Below are 18,981 nucleotides of genomic sequence, written 5' to 3' on the forward strand. Positions count from 1 at the left end.
GCAGCAGTTCAATGGGAACAGGCAATGGTAATGTCTGGAGCAAGAAGGAAAGAGAACTATATCCAGTTGAATCCAGACAGGTGGACTTGTGCCAAGCCAGAATTTAATTAAAACACTGAGATTAAATTCGCTTTTCTAGTAGCACCCTCTTTAATTGTGCTGAAGGTAGTAATATGACTAAGCTGCATATCTTCTTATTAGCCCTTCAGTGCAAAGTCTTCAGAAAACAGACAGCTGAACCTGTACTTCGAACAGTCAGAAAAACTGGAAAATTGGCTACAGCCAAATGCTTCATTTCATTGAAAAGATAACAGTGTTGGTTCTATTTCACAAGCTAAAGAAAACAGTAGAAACCGTTCTTTGTACAGAGATGAAGACGTATGTTAGGAAACTGCAGTCACGCTCTTTGCTTAATGAACTATTTCTCTTCACTTATATTTAATCATTCTGTCCATGTAGAATCTAGAGTCATATATAAAATACATAGTATTTTAATGACTTTTCAGTAACTCTTTCAATATACTTGAGCTTGTGTTCAAGTAGGTTTCAAAGCAAGCTTCAAAAATGTTCCCACAGTGCCAAATTCATGCTTCAGGGGATCATTTCATCCTTATTGGCTGACAAGATATGTTTTTATTAAGTCCATAGGGGTAGTTTGTTTTAAAGGTCTAAAAATACCTATGATCTTTGGAATATTAGTTCTTAGAGTTGGACCTGCATTGCTCTTCAGTGTTTGGAAAAGAGTGAAGTCTTTACAATCAAATGATAACGATGTACTGGAAGGTAGAACTTGAGCTTCTAACAGCTGCACCAGAATTCAGTTACTCTAGAGATGAGAGGGAATTTAAAGAGACAAGTCCTGTCACTATCAATGGTCACCAAGTACATTTTACAGTCATATAGTTTTGTTTTGTCTGGAATATTGAGATAATGCCAAATCTTAGAGGTGCATTTTAAAGTATTTTTGCTGATGGATATGATGGCCACCAGGTTCTTAGGTAAAAATCTTGGACAGATCCTATGTACATGTTAACCAACCACCTCTGTTTTCATCCTTTCCAGTGAAATAAAGAGCATAAAAGTTTAAAAAAACCTGAAAAACTGCTGAATGACTGCAACATGCTTGCCAATAGCAAACAAGCCATCAAGTTCTTGAAGCTTTGGCTTACACTGCATAATGATTTACAGCAGGAGTTGAGCATTGGAACTGGTTTGGGAGAGAGGAGACTTGTATTCTAATGTTTCTTTTGTATTGAGAGAAGTAAGCTCTCACAAACTGTAATTCAGAACATCTAAATTGGATGTTTAATGAGTTCTGTGAGTTATGTGCCTAAGGTAAACCAGTGTCTGCTGCAGTTGTGCACCAAACAGCACATCTAGGGAACAGAAATTGTTTCAATTTCTTGAGGAATGAGGAGCTACTAACTTTAGAAAATTGTGTAGAAAGTGGTTTTGTGTATTTTTTAGCACCTGTAGTTGTCTGACACTTGCTATCTGGGGGCTTCTTACGCTCCAAGCGTACATTATGAACTTACTGATCCTGGTTTTCTCATAGTAACATCAACTACTATACTGCATTCAATACAAAAGAGTTTCAGTGTTGGGAGCTATAGCTAAGCCATAATGATAAAAGCTAAAATTGAGATTTGTGCAAACAGTGATACTGATTATTTCGTGTTTGAGAGTCTTTGTGAGATGCTAATGACCGGTATTCTCTGCTGCTGCAACTGATTAACATTTACTTTGCATCTTTCAGGTTTTTCTACAGTCTTCTTTTACTATGGCACTTATTGCTTGTCTACTAATAGTCCTCTAGGACACTGACATTGTTTTTCAGCTAACAAGAGTGAACAGCAACCCTGAACATTTCTACTGTGTTCAAGGCTCCCTCTGACTTTCTGTTCTGTTTTACTTGAGCAAAAGGCCCAGTGAACTGGGCCTGGCAACTCCATTAACAGGAAGAGTAGGGACATTTTGGTTGCTCAGCACTTTCTCTAGTTTCAACATAGCTTAGCAGATTTGGGGATGTCTGATTACTCCTATTTAAAGGGCTTGGAAATGATGAGCCATTTCCTGTTCTCTATAATTTGCACATTTTATTTGCACAATATGTTCCAGACATTTGATAACATATGCACCCAAGGGATCACAGATGTCTCTTGTATGCATTCATATTTTTATGCATGTTTTAGAACATACACTGACCTGAAGCAAGAATCATAAAATAAAAAAGGCATTTTTTTAGAATGACTGAAGAGAGACTCAGAAAATCTTTATCTTCATTCTTCACAGAGAGGATGGAGAAACTGAAAATGTGCTTGGAAGTGATGAAAGTCAAAGCACCCGGAACACAGAGGTTTGCAAATATATTGAAGAGTAACATGAAGATAATACAAATACCTCTGCCTTTTTGATGTAGCAAGACACTCAAAAATCAGAACAAACTTCACTGAGATGGTGATTTACATGGTATATTCTGGGACCTGTCCCATTTGCCCACATAAGCGGAAAAAGAAGGAAGACATGTCATGAACCTTTTGTTAAAATGCATATTCAGGTAAGAAATATGATTTTTCCTAATAAAAGACAATCAGAAAAGATCTCAAGGTTCACTGCAAGCACAGTGGTGTCAATAACAATATTTGTAATAATGCTTATTAACGCTTCTGATGATAGTTTCTTCCAGGTAATTTCAAGGCTCTGTCAGGTTTCATTAATATATTCACTAAGTCTCCTTCTATATTAAAAGCAGATTGTGATTTTGGGTCATCCTTCATGCTGCCTGTCATGGACATAAGTGTGCTTGTTGCTGAGAAAAATACTTAACAAACCATCTAAAGTAATGGTTTGAAATGCATGTGAAGCTATGAAATACAGCTGTAAGTTTCAGAAGTTTGAGACTTCCTGGAGAGAACTGAGCTGCACTTCTGAAATAGGTGGTTTTTATTCGCAGAGTCATGAGAGAATAAAACTGCAAGTAGATCAAATCTCTAAGAAAAAAACCCCAGTTTTATGTGATGTTACACACGTAGATCAGAACAAAACCAAAACACAAGAAGAAGAAGTGAGAAAATGAATAGACGACTGTGAAGTAGGCAATGATCAGTCTGAACCGCAGCACTGTAGGAAACAGTATAATTAGCTTGTAGCAGCCAGAGCTAAACCAATTTAAGAAGCAAATTTAATAAGCCTGTAGAAATCCAGGTTGAATTCTTAGTTCTAGGCTTTGAATAAAGACATGACTGGACACAAGTCTACCTAAGTATGAGGGTAGGATAAAACTTCTTCAAGGCCTATCATAATTCTGTAGGTAGCAGCGAATGACACAGTGATGAAGGATCCTATCTTCACCTATCTTCTATCTATCTTCACACTATGCATTTGCCTGCACGACTGAAACTGAACCAGTAGGTTTTGAGAATCCTACTGTAACTTAAGTGGTTAGATTTTGCTTCTGCTAGCTAGCTAGCAGGTGAACCAACGCTTTCAGATGTCAAAATGAGCTATGATAAAAATCAATCAAAGCAGTTCAGATCTCTGTCAGATCTCTGTCCTTGGTCAAATCAACCAAACCCACAACTAGTTTGTACACGATTAGAGATAATTAATTTTATTTTGCCCATCTAAAATATAGTCCTTTAAATTCAAACAATTAATTTAAGATATTCTATAGACAAGAGAAATTGATACTGTAAAAGGAAAATTCAGGTAGGTGTTAGAAACAGTGAATTTAACTCACACTTTGGAGATGATTCCACCTTAGACAGTGATAGATAAGCTAAATTATACTCTTGAAGATTAATTGGCTAGATTTGTAGTAGCATACCATGCTACTGATATATTGATCATAAAATCCAGCAACAACTCTGGAAAATACAAGAGACGGAGCTGGTGATAAAGGTACTTGACAAAGACACTGGATTCAGAACCATCTGTGATTGCACAGCCACATTGCAGCTCCTGTCTCTGAGACTGGAATGTACATTTTCTGTGTCATTTAATGTTGTTTTGCACTATGCGAACACGATTTGTAATCCTGTGGGGACTATCACAATATAAACATTAAATACAAATTCTTTTAGCTCAAAGAATATTGTATGCATAAAGTAGTAGAGCAAAGTATTTGCTGAATATTAAAGACCTTCTCAAATCTGAGCTAGGAGGTGAGCTAGAAGAGCAACGTGAGAGCAGTTTGAAAATGATTTTGCCTGTAGAGATGCTCTTTGTATTTCTAAGTGCATTACTGTCACAAGGAATCTGCAAACCGAACTAAAACATTCAGACGTTTAATAATTGCACACACCTCCACCTTCAGGAAAACCCTCCGTTCTACTACTTCTAATGCTTCTTCCCCTTCTATTGTAGAATCAAGGTTCCATTTCAGGAGATATGTATATATGTGTGCTTACCATATTTAATGCACAGACAATGTGTCATTGGCTAAAATGTATATATTGTTAATCAGCAGCAGTTCCAAAGAAAGCTGCTAAAAAGGTTGAAAGCTGCATCACCACTGGTGTCTAATGAAGTGCTTTCAGCAAGTATGTGCCAATATGAAACCACAAAGGTCAGACTTGTGCTGAGCTGTACACTATATTTGAAGCCCAGAAGAAGTGGCAGTCTGTATTAAAGTTCACAACCTGTGTGAAACGAGACTTGATTAAAATAATACAGGTTGTTAGCTCTGAGATGGTTCTTTATTTGAAAAGAACAAATCTCACCACACGTAACTGTGCAGTATAAAAAGCACTGAAATCTTCTCATGTGCATTTAAAGCAGTGCTTAGCATTGTAATGAAACGCATGGTTCAGTTGTAATATGGGGTCAGTAATGCAAGGAGCAAGAAGTATAGCGTTAAATTAAAGAAAATGAGAGATCTGACTGACTATCAGTTTAGCACTATTACTCATGATGAGAAGTAAAATGAAGTTCATGACCCCATCTACTCCGCCTCTATCCTCTGCTCCTTCATGTCCTTCATCAGGAAGCACTTCCTCAAGGAGATTCATAAATCCATAGTTTTTCTCCAGTGAATTGGCACACACTTATTCTAACTCTTCTAACCACCATACTTCTATAAACAGAAAAAGAAAAGCTGCTATTCTGAGGCAAGTTACTACATCCTTGCAGTAACTTGTGAGATGTCTGGTATTTTTCTCTTAAACTAGATGGTGACACCCTTACAGCATTTCTCCATTCTGTCTATACAGTGCTGCACACATTTGCATACAGTACACGAAGAAACAAATAGTGCTCATATAAGGTTTTAATGACTATTATAATGTATATAACCTATTTATTACCCAGAGAAATAAGCTGGTAATGGTTTATTTCAACCTAAGAGCAATGTGATTTTTTCCAGAAAGCAGCTACCATTTAACTTTTCATAAGCAAGAGTACTAATGGGATCTTTGGTAAGACACTTACACTATAGAGAAATCCATCTTTCGCAATAATGGCTATTAAGAGCCATAAACTAATTGTAGATAATGGCCCACCATTCAGCAGCAGTAATTCAGCCACTTTATCAAGATATATGGTTTTAAGTTGACCACTTTAAGACCTCAGTATGCATGAAGAAAAGGGAATAGATTGTGAAAAGACTTGTTAAAAGTAGCAAAGATGATCCTTAGTCGCCTACAGATTATGGCACTGAAATAAGAGTCTAGATTTCAAGTGAACTTTCAATGACCTTCTAATGCAAACAAGATAGTGATGCAAAACAACCAGCAAACCAGGAGAGACTAGGGTAGCAGAGCAGCACCAGTTGAGAGAATGGGAGGTCTGGTCCCACACTGGGCTTCCCAAGCTGGTAAATGGGAACTGGAGTGCTCTGAACCATGCAAGACAGAGCTTGGGGAAACATGGCTTAGTTGGCAGGTGTCATCTTAAGAAGAAGAAAGGCCTAAGATACGCAAAAGGGAGATAATATGGTCAACAACAACAAAAATACATTTGAAATGTATGCAATGGGTACAAGGTGGTATCACTTCCTGCAGGTAACCGTTTGGAGAACATGAAAAGAAGTTGGTGTTGAGGGTCAGAGATCTTTCACATGGAAGGTGGTGGCACCCAGCATCTCCTTACCTCAGTTTCAGAGCTGCATGATAACAGTAGGGTGTGAATTAGTCAACATGAGCTGTAGGTGGGACTGATCTGTAGTTCAGTTCATTCCTTGCTTTGCTTCCCATCCTCTGAGGACTGATTAAAAGAGAAACTAGTAACTAGAACCTAGAGTAAGAAGGTTCTTTCTGATCTACTCTTAACATGAATTATTTTCCTGCTTTTCTTCCATTTTGTCAGCCATGATTGGGGTAAACCAATACCTTCACAACCTGCCTACTTTGATAATCCTGTGCTCCCATCACTTTGCAGACTTATTAAGTCTTTCCAGATGTTACAGGGTAATTTTTAGAAGGCTACAGTGACTGTCTCTTTACTGCTTCACAGACATCTCAGATACCACCTCCAACCAGTCTGGTGACTTTCCTCTTTACTCCACAAAAACATGTTTCAAAATAAAAAGAAATTTATTTTTCTTTACACGTTCAATGGACTTTTTTCAGTCATGTAGATAGATATTGGACAGCTATCTTTTTTGGTTGTTTTTTTTTCTTTCTTTTTCTTGCTGATAGAGCTGCGGGAAACACAGTCTGATTAGAAGGTTAAAAGGAGAGAAAGATAAAATACTGGGATCTAGTTAGTAGTCTCAAAAGGCAAAATGAGAGTGACCCATTGACCCACTCTGGTATGCTAACAGTTATGAAGCTAGTAAGTAAATATTTAGTAAGAAGATTGATATCAATATTTAATTAATGTAAAGATATCAGGCCCCAACTAGAAAACATTGAGGCTCCCTGAAAGTTAGATTATCTATTAAAGATGTAGTATCTGTGTGTTTGACATGGAGTACACATCCCTGGCAAGGATGTGGAAGAGGAGATGTGGGACGAAGTGGGCTCTTCTCTCTTTTGACATATGGTATGTGGGGCAGTGGCTGGGCTTATTTCGTGCTGTGCATGCCTTAGTAATGCATAGGGAGATGTTATAAAAGTATTTGAGCAGTGAAGGAAGCATAAATTGCACTACAGAATAATATATTAACAGTAGAAAATCACAAAAACCAGTAGTTTGGCCCAGGCAATTTACTTCTGAAACAAGTGGCATAACACAACATTACAGAGGGAAGGGAATAAAGCTTTTCAAGATGAAAAGGATTGATGAAGAATGCCAGTCTATAGCTCTGAGATGCTACCCGTGCCTTCCTTTTTTCTATGGCTGTGAATTTAGAACTGCATAGGAGCTGCCAGAGACATTTCTGTATTGCAGATATTTTTTGAGAATCGCGAATGGGGTTTTTGTTGTTTGTTTGGTTGGTTTTTATTTTTAATCAGGGAAAAATGAAGTAATTTAACAAGGGACTTTTCTGATAATTCTCTTTGCAGCTCATGCCACCTGAAGTACTTTTTTCCTCAGGCAAGTCCTTCATCCTCCAGGCTTTCGTCATGAAATCCCTCAGTCTTTGTTATGGTAGCACCTGACAAACCCTGCCAAACATTCTCCTTACCTTCTACCCTTGAGAGCAACACCTGACCTCTCTCTCGGGTATCAGCAGTGCTCCAGTGAGGTTACACTTCCTTTTTCAATAAGACCCACCTCACCCATTATGGAAACACAACTCTCTGTAATAAAACACAGTGCATGGTGCACAGTGATGCAGTACAATGACAGGGACATGAATCAAATGTCTGAGAGATGAATAAAAACAATGTAAATTTAAATAGGAGAATATGATTATTGAAGATCGAATTAGGTTTGGACACATGATAAGGCTCCATCCATCTGTGAAAAATGCCAGAAGACTTTTTAATGAGATTTTCAGTTATAAATGTTGAGACACCATCAGTCCTGAGGTGATAAGATTAGAGCTTGATTGTGTGTAGCTATGAGAATGAAAATGTATATAGAGAACTGACCTACTGTGGAAAAGCAATTAGGGAGTACAGGGGGACTAATCGGAAAATAAAACAGCTATTCAATGTATCCCATGGCAAAAAAAAAATCAGATACACTCTGTTATAATTTAACAGACACTTGTAGATAACATTGTGGTTATGGGTGACTTGAGGCACAAAATTATATAAAAGAAGAAATTAATGCTCTAATAAATTAATGTTGCTTGAACCAATATGCTGTGAGGCATAATGTATTGCAAAGGACGGCACAATTAAGGAACGGGAAGGGATTTACTTCTGGGATCTAATGTCCAGATGCTATGATCTGAAAATCAAACCCAACTTTGACACTTGACTTTGACAAATTGGTTTAGAAGAATTGAACTGGAAATGGACTAATTGTATATAAGAAAAGACTTATGAGGGTCAAAATTAGAGCCATATTAGTACATACCTGTAAGGTCTTCATATGCCTCATAAAAGGAAGGTTATGAGGATGGAGGACATTCATCTCCACTGGGACTGGCAGCCTTTGTCCCAAGGGTAGGTTTGCACAGATCGGCACTGCTGCCATTTCCATGGTGCCTGTGGGCCCTACCCACCACCAACCACAGGCCAGTGGTGCTGCCCCCACCCTCTCCTGTGCCCTGCCAAAAGTAAAGGAAATGGGACTGACCATGTGGATGATGGATCAGGGATGCTACATTTGAATGGTGAAATAATAATGGGTTTTGCTTATGGCTACCTGCCAAAGACCCTTTTTACAGACCATGACCCTACTATCTGTACCTCAGAACTATGTACTCTTGGCACTGGTTGTCTGTAGCTGACCCATCTGTTATTTCTGTCTACTTTTCTTTTTCTTTCAAGTTTACAAGTTATCTTCTAAAATATTTGCACTATTTTTGTCTTTCCTTTATGCAACCTATTTAATGTGGAAAACTGAAGATTTAGTGCTAAGGGCTTGTTAGCTTCCAGGCAAATCAATTTCCCCTAAATGAAAGAAAGAGAATTTTCTTAACTTTAAATACTTGTCTCTCTTTCCTGAACTTCATCCTCAATGGATTCACTTTATAGATTTCTTTTTTTTTTCCCACTAATTAATTCCATTGCCATTTATTTTCCCTCAAAGAGCCCTCTGGCTGGTTATCACAGAAGCAAACAGAGTGCAATTAAGTACATTTCTAAGGAATTTAAGTTTAGTGATTCTATGGACAACAACCTTCACAACTGCCTTTTGAGAGCAATTCCTACTCCAATCAGAAAACAAAGTTTTGCTCAGGTGTTTGCTGTATTTCCATGTCATGTTTTAAACAGGTACCCACAATGCTGCTCTCTTGTCAGGAGATAAGATTCAATATGTTCTTTTCAAGTGTTAATGATGATCAAATATATGGTAATAAGTACAATACTCCCAGGAGTAGTAAAGTAGCTGAAGTAAAATGTTTGTACTCAACCTAATGACATCCTGACAGTATGTGCTTATTCATGTGTGCAATGTAAAGAAAAGATATGTCAATCTTTAATGTGCAGAGTACTGAGTATTAAAAAGAAACAAATTATCTAAGTATTGCATAAAACAGGAAATGTGCAATCTACAGCTTCTGATCTGGATGCAAACTTCTTGAAGATCTCCCTACATTTGTTCCTCAGATGAGTTTAGCACCCAACTGAATGACAAATCAGGCCCAATGGGCTGCCCTGGATGCATCTGCTCCCATCAGCAACTTTTGCTCTGCACTGGAAGATTTAGCCATGGTTGGGTAAATCCCAGTGACTCCAGTGGAAATGTGAAGGGACCTTATCTGTACAAACCTTACCACCAGAGGAGAGACTTAGTGGAGCAACACCTCAAAACAGACATTACTTGGGAGTAAATCTCACCCCCACCCAAGAACAAGCCACAGGGAGGGTGTAACGCCTGCATAGGGTGTTACATTGGGCATCCCATGGCATAACAGCAAGGGTGGCAGATTTGTCCTCTTAAATTCCTGCTGTTTAGCTGAAAGTTAGGCATGTCATCAGAGTGTACCCCAGCAAGGACAGAGAAACGGGCAGGCAGAGGTGAATCTCTCTATCCTAAAACACAAATGAACCCACCAAAGTGTCTGTTTGTTGGAGCTGCCTACCAACAAACGTAATTGGGATTAAAACATTGTGTTTGTTGCAAGACGCTAAATAAAACCAGCCATTTAATAATACCAATCCATTTTAGTATAATAAAATACATCAGCTATGGGATATTTTATGAAAATGTTTAATTCAACTGTTTCTTTGGAATGTAGTAGTCATAGTTTGGAAATTTAAGTTACAGTTCAGTTCTATGTGTTTTTTTATGCTACTCAGTGTCTGAGAATACAAATGTCATTTAAAGTTAAGGCTTCGCTGTTCATTTTGAAACAACAATTTACAAGTGTCATATTGTCATAGAAAATAAAAATTTCTGTAAAAAAAATTTGCACAAAGTTTTATGATGGTACAAAACATGAAGCAATAATATACCAGTAAAATGAAATCATTTTACTACTGAAGATTTTTATAGTTTTTCAATAAAGAAAAAAATATGTTATTTTACACTTTAAAAATTATGAAACAATCTAAAACAATATAAACTGAACATTTTGTAACACTGCCTTTACAAATTAATAACTTTATAAACATATAATTTTTTTAAATATATTTATCAGTGCAAGATACTTTTCAATGTAAAGTTGCAGTATCATTTTTCCTTTATTGAAGGGCAACTTTCATTCTATTACCTTCAGAGAAATCAAATCTTCAGTGCTAGATCCTCATTATCATAGTAAGGTCTGAAGAACACAAAGGAGATATATTTCTTGTTATGTTCACTATTATCAGTACGTTAAAAGAAGGAAAAACCCCACCAACTACCAGCTTTTCTGTTGAAATAGATTAAGACCCAGAGCTGGTCCAGAATCCATTGAAATCAGTGGGAATATTTCAAAAGGTTTTGGGTTTGGGCTCCCCAATGGGATTTTCTCTTCAAGGCAATATAAGGATATAACTCTTAGTCAAGTTAGTGGACTAGAAGTTTTTTCAGCTAAGGAGAGTAGGCCCTTAACTCCTGACTCACACAGTGGTGGTGTGCTGAAAATAGTTTTGAAAAATCCTTTTTTCTTTGGGTTAATTAACTAGCTGCTGCAATACCATTATGGACAAATTACAGTGTTAGAAACCAATGAAAATTCTACCTTTTGTGAGTTTGTCACTTGGGACATCTCATGGACTAATTCTTAGGCAAAACTTTCAGGCCCTAGGTGCACTGTCTCACCTGCTGGAGGACCCAAGATTGAGAGGTTGGGGAGGTAACTCTTTCATGAGTATAACGTTTGATGACCTGAAGTGGGTATTTGGATTTTCCTGATAGTCATTGCCTTTAGGACTCCTCTGAAGTAGCAACTGTCCACTTTTTTTTTTCTACTGGATCTTCCTTTAAAATATTTTCAAGTTCAAACCTCAATTTTTACCTCCTGTCTCCCTCTCTTTTCTTTAGTTTCTGGGTTTCTGGCAGATTTTCTACATATTTCTTTTTTTTATAGCTCATATTGGTGAAATTATATGCCTCAAAACATTTAGTTGATAAATAATAAGGGTGGATTCTGTTGCTCCATTTAATTCAAGGCTGAATTAGCCCTTCTTTAATCCTAATCCTGGACAGGATATTTCATTGTTCTTCTACAAAAGCAATTTTGGAAAAGACTAACTCGGAAAGTCCCAATCACTTCCCTGACTTTACTCGGGAAATTCAATGACAAAAAACACACATCCAGCACTTTGGCAGGATGTTCCTTTACTCATGTTTGCACTGGTTTTATCTGCTGGTTGGTAGATACCCAGGGGAAGGTGGAAGCTGCCTCCCCAGTTATGGCTGTGCTGTGTGCAGGTCACTGCAGAAAACCCAGGGGCTCCCCTTACACCTGCAGGAGGGGAGAGATCCCCCTGCTCCCCTGTCACCTCCTATGGACCCCTGTGGGACACATGCTCTTGATTCTTTTAACCCTGTTGGACCAGCTGCATAGGCTGCTGAATATTATTTGTCCAATAATATTTGCCCTAAAATATTTAAAAAATTGCCACATAATTGTCAAACACATTTTTTCTGACAGCTTATAGTACTCAGTTCACTGAATTGGTCACTGTCTACACTTCTGGTCAAACAGAAACCACCTGGTATGAAATGCCAATTGGATATAACATGATGGTAAGAACATACCTTACATACACTGTGGGATTTCATTCTGCCCTCAGTACCCACAGTAAGCCCAATTAGCATTGATTAGCATGAAAATACACGTACACTGAGAGAACAGAACTCTGAGTTCAGGTAGGGGCAGGAGGAGGAAAGTTTCTCATTTTAAAGGCAATCTTCTCAGTAAGGGAAGCATTTTCCCCAGTGTAATTAACAGGCAAGCTGTTCAGGATAAAAGACATGTTTCATGACATCAGGAAAAAAGATACTGTCACTTTATGCTGTTAAGAAGAAACCCAAAGTTCGACTTTGGAGGATAAAGTTAAGAATTTTTCCTTATTTTTTAACACAAACTCTAGTAAAATCCTTTGCCATTACCAGCAAGTTAAAGCTGAAGTTTTCTTTCCTTGGCAATGGCAAATGCTTATGCAACTTACTCAGAGAGACAAAGAGAGAGAGAAAAAGAAGAGAAAGGGAGAGAAATTTTACATTTGAAAATACATTCTATATGAAAGAACAATAAAAGGGGATATTGCAGCTTTATACAAAAGGGTCAAGAGACATGAAGTTGAAATACAGAAAGCAGAACAATTGAGCCAGGTTGTCAAATCTGATTAGCCCTTGCCTTGGTGAGGCTATTTTCTTACTCTAAAATATACTTTTCTTTTAGTCAGTGAGCCATCAGAATATGATTAAAGACAAGGGCATAACTGCAGAGAAGCTGTAGTTAATGTTAACACAATGAGAAGCAGTACAAACAAAAAGGCACTTGAGAGGACATACACTAGCCAGTGCCAAGGACTTTTTTTGTTTCATTTTTAGGCAGTACACTTGGTTACCAGTTGTGTCTGATGATGGCACATACTCTTTTATGGAGTTCACAAGCACAAAATTTAGTACAACACTGAAAAACATCAATAAAATTTGACTGTATTGCTTTGTAAACAGAGCTGACACACTATATCGGTACTGATGCAGCAGTACTTTCAAAAACATCCTAACCCTTCTTTGCCTATGCACAACACGAGCAATTATACACAAATACAGGTGCAGAAGTCCACTAAATTGCTGTTACTCCAACATTTTCTGGGCACTGAGCTACAGACAGCATGTCCATCCAAAGGACCCCACTGAATACATTTTGTGACAGCATCTTGGATTTTGCACAGTAAAAACAAAATTATCCATTAACGGAAAACAAAAGGGAGGGAGAGAAAGAAAGACAAAATGAACTATAAGTCAATCATACTTGGTCTCAACACCAGCATTCGATTATTTCAAATAAAACCAACAGAAAAAGCAGACTGTACATGATTCAGGTTGTTAACACAGATTGTTGTCCATGTTCATCGGTTACACACTCACTGAAGCTCCTGAGAAAAGCTTGGCTCAGTGTCATCAATGCACTTTTCAGCCTGTACAGTAAAAGATCAACAGTTCCCCAGCACGACCGAGCTATGTCCTTCCATCCCAATTCAGATTCTCTGAAACTTCTCCAGTCGCTTTATACCTTCATGCTTCCGAGTATGAATTCTGTGTGTTTAGTTTATCTTTTTTCAGTTTTACACCATCAACCAGTTCAAAATTATAATTCTCCAGTGCAGACAAGTTCCTCTCTGACATCCCATTGTGCCAACAGGCACAGTACAGAACAACTCCACAGATGGCTCCTAAAAGCACTCCGAGTGCACTCATGGCTATGATAGTAATAAGGATTGGATCTAGGGTCTTCAGGACATTGCCTGGTTTCCTGGAGATGTCATCATAGTCCTCGCCCGTACGGTATGGAGGTGTAAACCCTGAAATGGAGTGAAGAATTGCAAAATTTTCAGAACCAATCCTAGTTAAAACTTTGTTCGGTGAATTGGAAATTTTGAGAAAGAACATCACTTTTTTTTTGACATAATATGTTTCTACATAATTTTAAAACCTAGCTTCTTGGAGGTAGTCAAAAATAGTTGAAAACTATAATGTGACCCAAATAGTTGTTGATTTTTTCCAAACTGTTCTCCAGTCTTTGAATCTGCTGCCTATTAGTAGAGGTCTGATTCTGCCTTGGATTAAATAGGAGTCTTAGGAGCAAATAACCAGACCTTTTGATTATATTTTACCAGGTTGCAGTATTTAGCTCAAAAATGTTAATCAAATCCTATTCAGCTCAGTGTGAGAGTTTATAGCCTAAGACAGTGGTTAGGAATGTCCTTTACATCCTTTCCGCTTCAATGACTTTAGGACTGGATCTTGAAGTGGAAATAGTGGCAGCACTGACACAGAAGAGCACTCTGCCCCCTTGTGTAAAATATTCACTGGGTATCATAATGTTTTCCCTCAACCCTTTCAGTTTATGAAAATGATCCAATAGCAGCTAACCCCGTAATTGTTGCAAGAAAAGCCTAAAAGTCTTTTTGGACAAACCTCTTTCACTGAAACCAATTACAGCAATCCCATTGACTGTAACAGAAAAAAAATAAGCTCATTGCCTGAAAAATGCAAATATATTTTATTATTGGGACAATATGACAATTATGATTCATTTAATGATCCATTTACAGCTATCATCATTGAAAATGATAATGCTTTGCTAGACTGGTCATAAAATGACATTTTCAGCCAGGTCTGTGAAACAATTAACCTGAAGAGTTTTGAGCCCAATTACTGAGGCACGGTGTGAGTCATAAATTGTAAGATATAATGACAGTGCTTTCTACATCAGTGGACAAGCCTTCTAGATAACCAAATATTGAGGAGCTAAAAAGTGCATGCATATATATGTATATAATGTAACAAATGGTGTATATAAAATGTGAAAGGTTTGAAATAGGTAAAAATAATAAAAAGTCCATAAGATACGACATAGAAGAATAAAACTACTACTTCCTTTAAATGAATGTAAGTGTTCTTAGTGTCTAATCCAGATAAATCAAAACACCTTAATACAATATGCAGTTAGAGAGCAAATCTATAAATAAATGAATAGAATGTACGAATTCACACTAAAATACATGTTAAAATTAATTCCCTTTAAAAAAATAACGCAATTTTTACCTGTTTGATTAATATCTGGCTCTTCTTCTTCATCTATTTCATTCTCCACATCAGTTGATTCTAATGAAGCAAAAGAATTGACATTGATTATTAGGGTTACAAACACTGATTGACTACCATGCTGGCAATAATGGTATAGCAGATTTTCCTGTGTCAGAGCATCATTATGGCGGCTTGACAGAACTGTTCATTATAATGGGCTCTGAAAATTAATGGAGGAAAAAAGAAAGATTAAAAAACTCCTCTCCGCCCAGTCTTGGCACAGTTTTAGTTATCAGCAGGGGTTTTCCATGCCTGGAAAAGAGAAATCAGTGTGATGAATTAGCATCTCATTCACTGTATTTACAATTTTGGAGCCCAATTCCATAACACTTCATCAGCATAGGCATAGTTAATCACAAGAATAGTTTCACTGACTGCAGCGAGACCACTTGCATTTGAATTTCAGGTTGAGCTTTTGGATTTAGCTCCCTCAGGCCAGAAATCTTTGTTCAACATTTTGTTCGAAAAACCCAAACATGTGAAGGTAGGAGAGGAGTCAATTTCCTTTGTCATATTGGAGCCAGGTAAGTACAGTCACTGCGGTCCCAGCACCCTCCTTGGCACTGAGAACACTGCAGGAGGACCAAGCAGTGTGTCCTGCCTCTCTTTCCTGCTGTCACTCTGGTGGCATTTGATGAACCCCAGTGTTTGGACTGTGTGATAAAAAGAGACGGTACAGTTTTCTTATCCTGCAGTGAAACTACCAGATAGCTGAAGGGTGTCATGTTATCCTGAAATGTATTTTAGCTACAAAAGGTGAGGAGCACCCTCTATTACTGCTCTCAGTCATGCTGCCAACTCACATGGCATAAGTTTATATTCCTAAATCTAATAATTTCTATTCCCTCTTTTACATAAAAGTAATTGCTTCATCTCCACTGTGAAGGACAGCATTCAGTGCTTGTGTTTATCTGGGGCTGCTGCTGCCAAATTACGTGCAGTATGCAATGTGCATATGATCAGCAGTGACTGGAATAACTCAAGACTGGCCAGAAATAAAAGAACTCAAAGAGCATCTCAGGAATAGCCTGGCTCAAATGTGGGAAAGGCCATGTCCTAATATTACTTTGTGTCCTGCATGTCTGGGAGCTGATGACTACAGCAAATGAGCCACAGCAAACTCAGAATGACAGGACAGCAAAGGACAGAGCAGGGGCCATTTCACCCTGTCTGCTTATCCTGTAAGGGTTTCATATGCTCCTTTAAAAAAGAATTTAAGTAGGCTTGGTAGTAAGTGACCTAAAAAGGGTGAAGAAATTAAATTGGATTTTGAACATTAGTTAAAACAGGGAAGAGCATTAGGAAAAGCAGAGAAATTTAAAGACGGCATCAATATGAAATACAGGGAGAGATGTGAGAATGTGAACATGCTGTGACCCATGTCAGTAGGATGCCGGTTCTGATCCAAAACACTGCCATTCCAAGGTGACAGCAGTGGCACTTACTATGAATAAAGCTATGGGCTGAATCAGAATGTTTTCAATGGAAAACTTCCCATATAGTTAATAATTATCTATCTCTTTCTCAGAGAAAAAAGCAGCTACCAAAACAAAATAAATAATGTTTTGGATGAGAATTCTCTATGTTCTTTTTTGTTACACTTACTTCGGCAATCCTCTTGTGCTACGTGATTGTCAATTTTAATATCATCCACAGCAATTCCTCCAGTTCCTTTTCCAATTTCTCCCTCAATAACCACCTGGCAAAACAAGATAATATTAACATTGTTTTCATGTTAGCACACAATTGTAGCTTTCAGGATTTCTTAATTAGTTGTTAACACACATCTTCACCTGCCATGATGTCACATCTACATGTACTTTGTTTGTGGCTGAAAATCTGCATTGCCTACCTTTATGAACTTATACACGCAAATGTAAATTTATATACTGTCATAACTTCATTACAGACTTCTACATCAGCAAAACTGTGGCAAAGAGGCAGCTTTGTGACTGATGATAAATGATTTCCAAAGTATTTATTTGGTCTTCGATAACAAATTGTTTGCATCACTGTAATCTGAGATACCATGAAATATTTCACTATTATTAGTCACAGCAAGCCACCTCATCTGTAGGTGTAATACTGTCTACACAAATCCTTCAGTGACATCTTTTGCTATGGTGTATAAAACATGACCTCAGCTCTGGTAGTTCAGCGGGGAGCAGCCAAGCTCACCTGGTAGTGTTTCACAGATTTGTGAAGAAGAACACGTCCTTCCTTCCAGTAGTTTGCCTGGTGGCCACTCAGGGTCCACAGCACCTGGTCATATTCATCTGGCTTTTGGTACCGCAGTTTGATCTTCAGGGTGCCCACATGTGCGCCGGACATGTGGTACCAGAAAGTCATGCAGTGGGCAGAGTTCTGCGAGGAAATCACGGGGCTCAGCAGTCGGGCGACTTTGCCTTTCTGGCTTTCATCAGCTTGTGAGTAAATGAAATTGCCATCTCCTACTGTGACAGAAGGACTGTGTTAGGAATAGCCACCAGTTTTAATTTTCTTTGTTAACACAAGAATCCCTGACCACCCCTGATCATTTTGCTTTCTTTCCATGCTGATGGGTCAAGCATCACAAACGAGAGTCTGACTGGGTTGTTTCGGGAGCTCTAGGAAAGCTCATATGCTGTAAGGAGAGTGCCGACAAGATGTTCAGAGAGCTGGAGCACCTGACCTATGAGGACAGGCTGAGAGAGTAGAGGTTGTTCAACCTGGAGAAGAGAAGGCTCTGGGGATACTTCAGTGCTGCCTTTCAGTAAGTAAAGAGGACTTATAATAAAGATGAGGACAAACTTCTTAATAGGGCCTTTAGTGACAGCACACAGGGTAATGGACACTAAAAAAAGGGTAGATTCAGACTAGACACAAGGAAGAAAATTGGTGGGTGATGAAACACTGGCACAGGCTGTCCAGAGAGGAGTAAATGCACCATTCCTGGGAATGCTCAAGATGAGGTTGGAAGGGGCTCTGATCTAGTTGAAGATGTCCCAGTTCATTGCAGGGGGGTGGGACTACATGCCCTTTAAAGGTCTTGTCCAGGACCCAAACCATTGTTATTCCATGATTTCCTCTCACCATCTCCTGTGCTGTTCACTGGGATGCTTTGTGCCGAGAGTGAGCTGTAAGAACACGCTCACTACATCACACACACAAGGCATTTGCTTTTGCTCAGGGAAGGAGGCAAAAGCCTGTTTGGTGTGACAGCATATGCTCCATTACTGAGCATGCACCTCCTGAAGGCAGCCAAAACTAGGCTGGCTAAATAAAAGTCCCTGGGGCCTACTCTATAGTAATTGTGCAGAGAGCTATTAAAAAACCTCTGTTTAAAGTAATCTGTACTTGAGAAGGCAAGATTAGAATGGGGAAAACTCTGAAGGATGAAATGGCTTTGAATAGCCATGGTCAGAGATCAGGAACTGAGATCTAAATAGTATTCCTAAATAGAGTCGCAGATGGTGTCTGACTTATGCCCTTGATTTTTCTAACAATATACTGGGCACTATGTACTTGTGAGCTGTTTCTTGAAAGAGGAAGATTATGGCTGGTACGTTCCGAAGAGCATAATGGATTTATACATGTTGAAATCTGAACACCTAATACCCTTAACTTGGAAAATTACTTTCTTAATCACGCTGGGAGAGAAGCATGTGGGAGTGTGATTGGTTTGGTAACAGAAAATTGCTTAGCAAGATACTGACTATAGAGAAGTGGTTCTGATTTACACCAGCCAAA

At 38.3% G+C, this 18,981-nt stretch overlaps 1 protein-coding gene across 3 annotated transcripts in view; it reads right to left on the reverse strand.

The window, feature by feature from the left end:
- Window positions 1-10,196: 10,196 nt before the first annotated feature.
- NRP1 (neuropilin 1) overlaps window positions 10,197-18,981 on the reverse strand; it is a 112,719-nt gene continuing 103,934 nt past the window's right edge. For 2 of the 3 annotated variants that reach the window (XM_027648432.1, XM_027648430.1), the window contains exons 15-18: window positions 17,431-17,705; window positions 16,858-16,951; window positions 15,211-15,270; window positions 10,197-13,964 (exon numbers count right to left, since the gene is read on the reverse strand). In XM_027648432.1, coding sequence (XP_027504233.1) covers window positions 13,678-13,964; window positions 15,211-15,270; window positions 16,858-16,951; window positions 17,431-17,705 — 716 coding nt within the window. In that variant the 3' untranslated portion in view covers window positions 10,197-13,677. The remainder of the gene's footprint in view (window positions 13,965-15,210; window positions 15,271-16,857; window positions 16,952-17,430; window positions 17,706-18,981) is intronic. The other variant, XM_027648431.1, reaches the window with a different exon arrangement.

This window comes from Corapipo altera, unplaced genomic scaffold (genome assembly GCF_003945725.1).
Source record: "Corapipo altera isolate COAL_440 unplaced genomic scaffold, ASM394572v1 47, whole genome shotgun sequence".
Lineage (NCBI taxonomy): Eukaryota > Metazoa > Chordata > Aves > Passeriformes > Pipridae > Corapipo > Corapipo altera.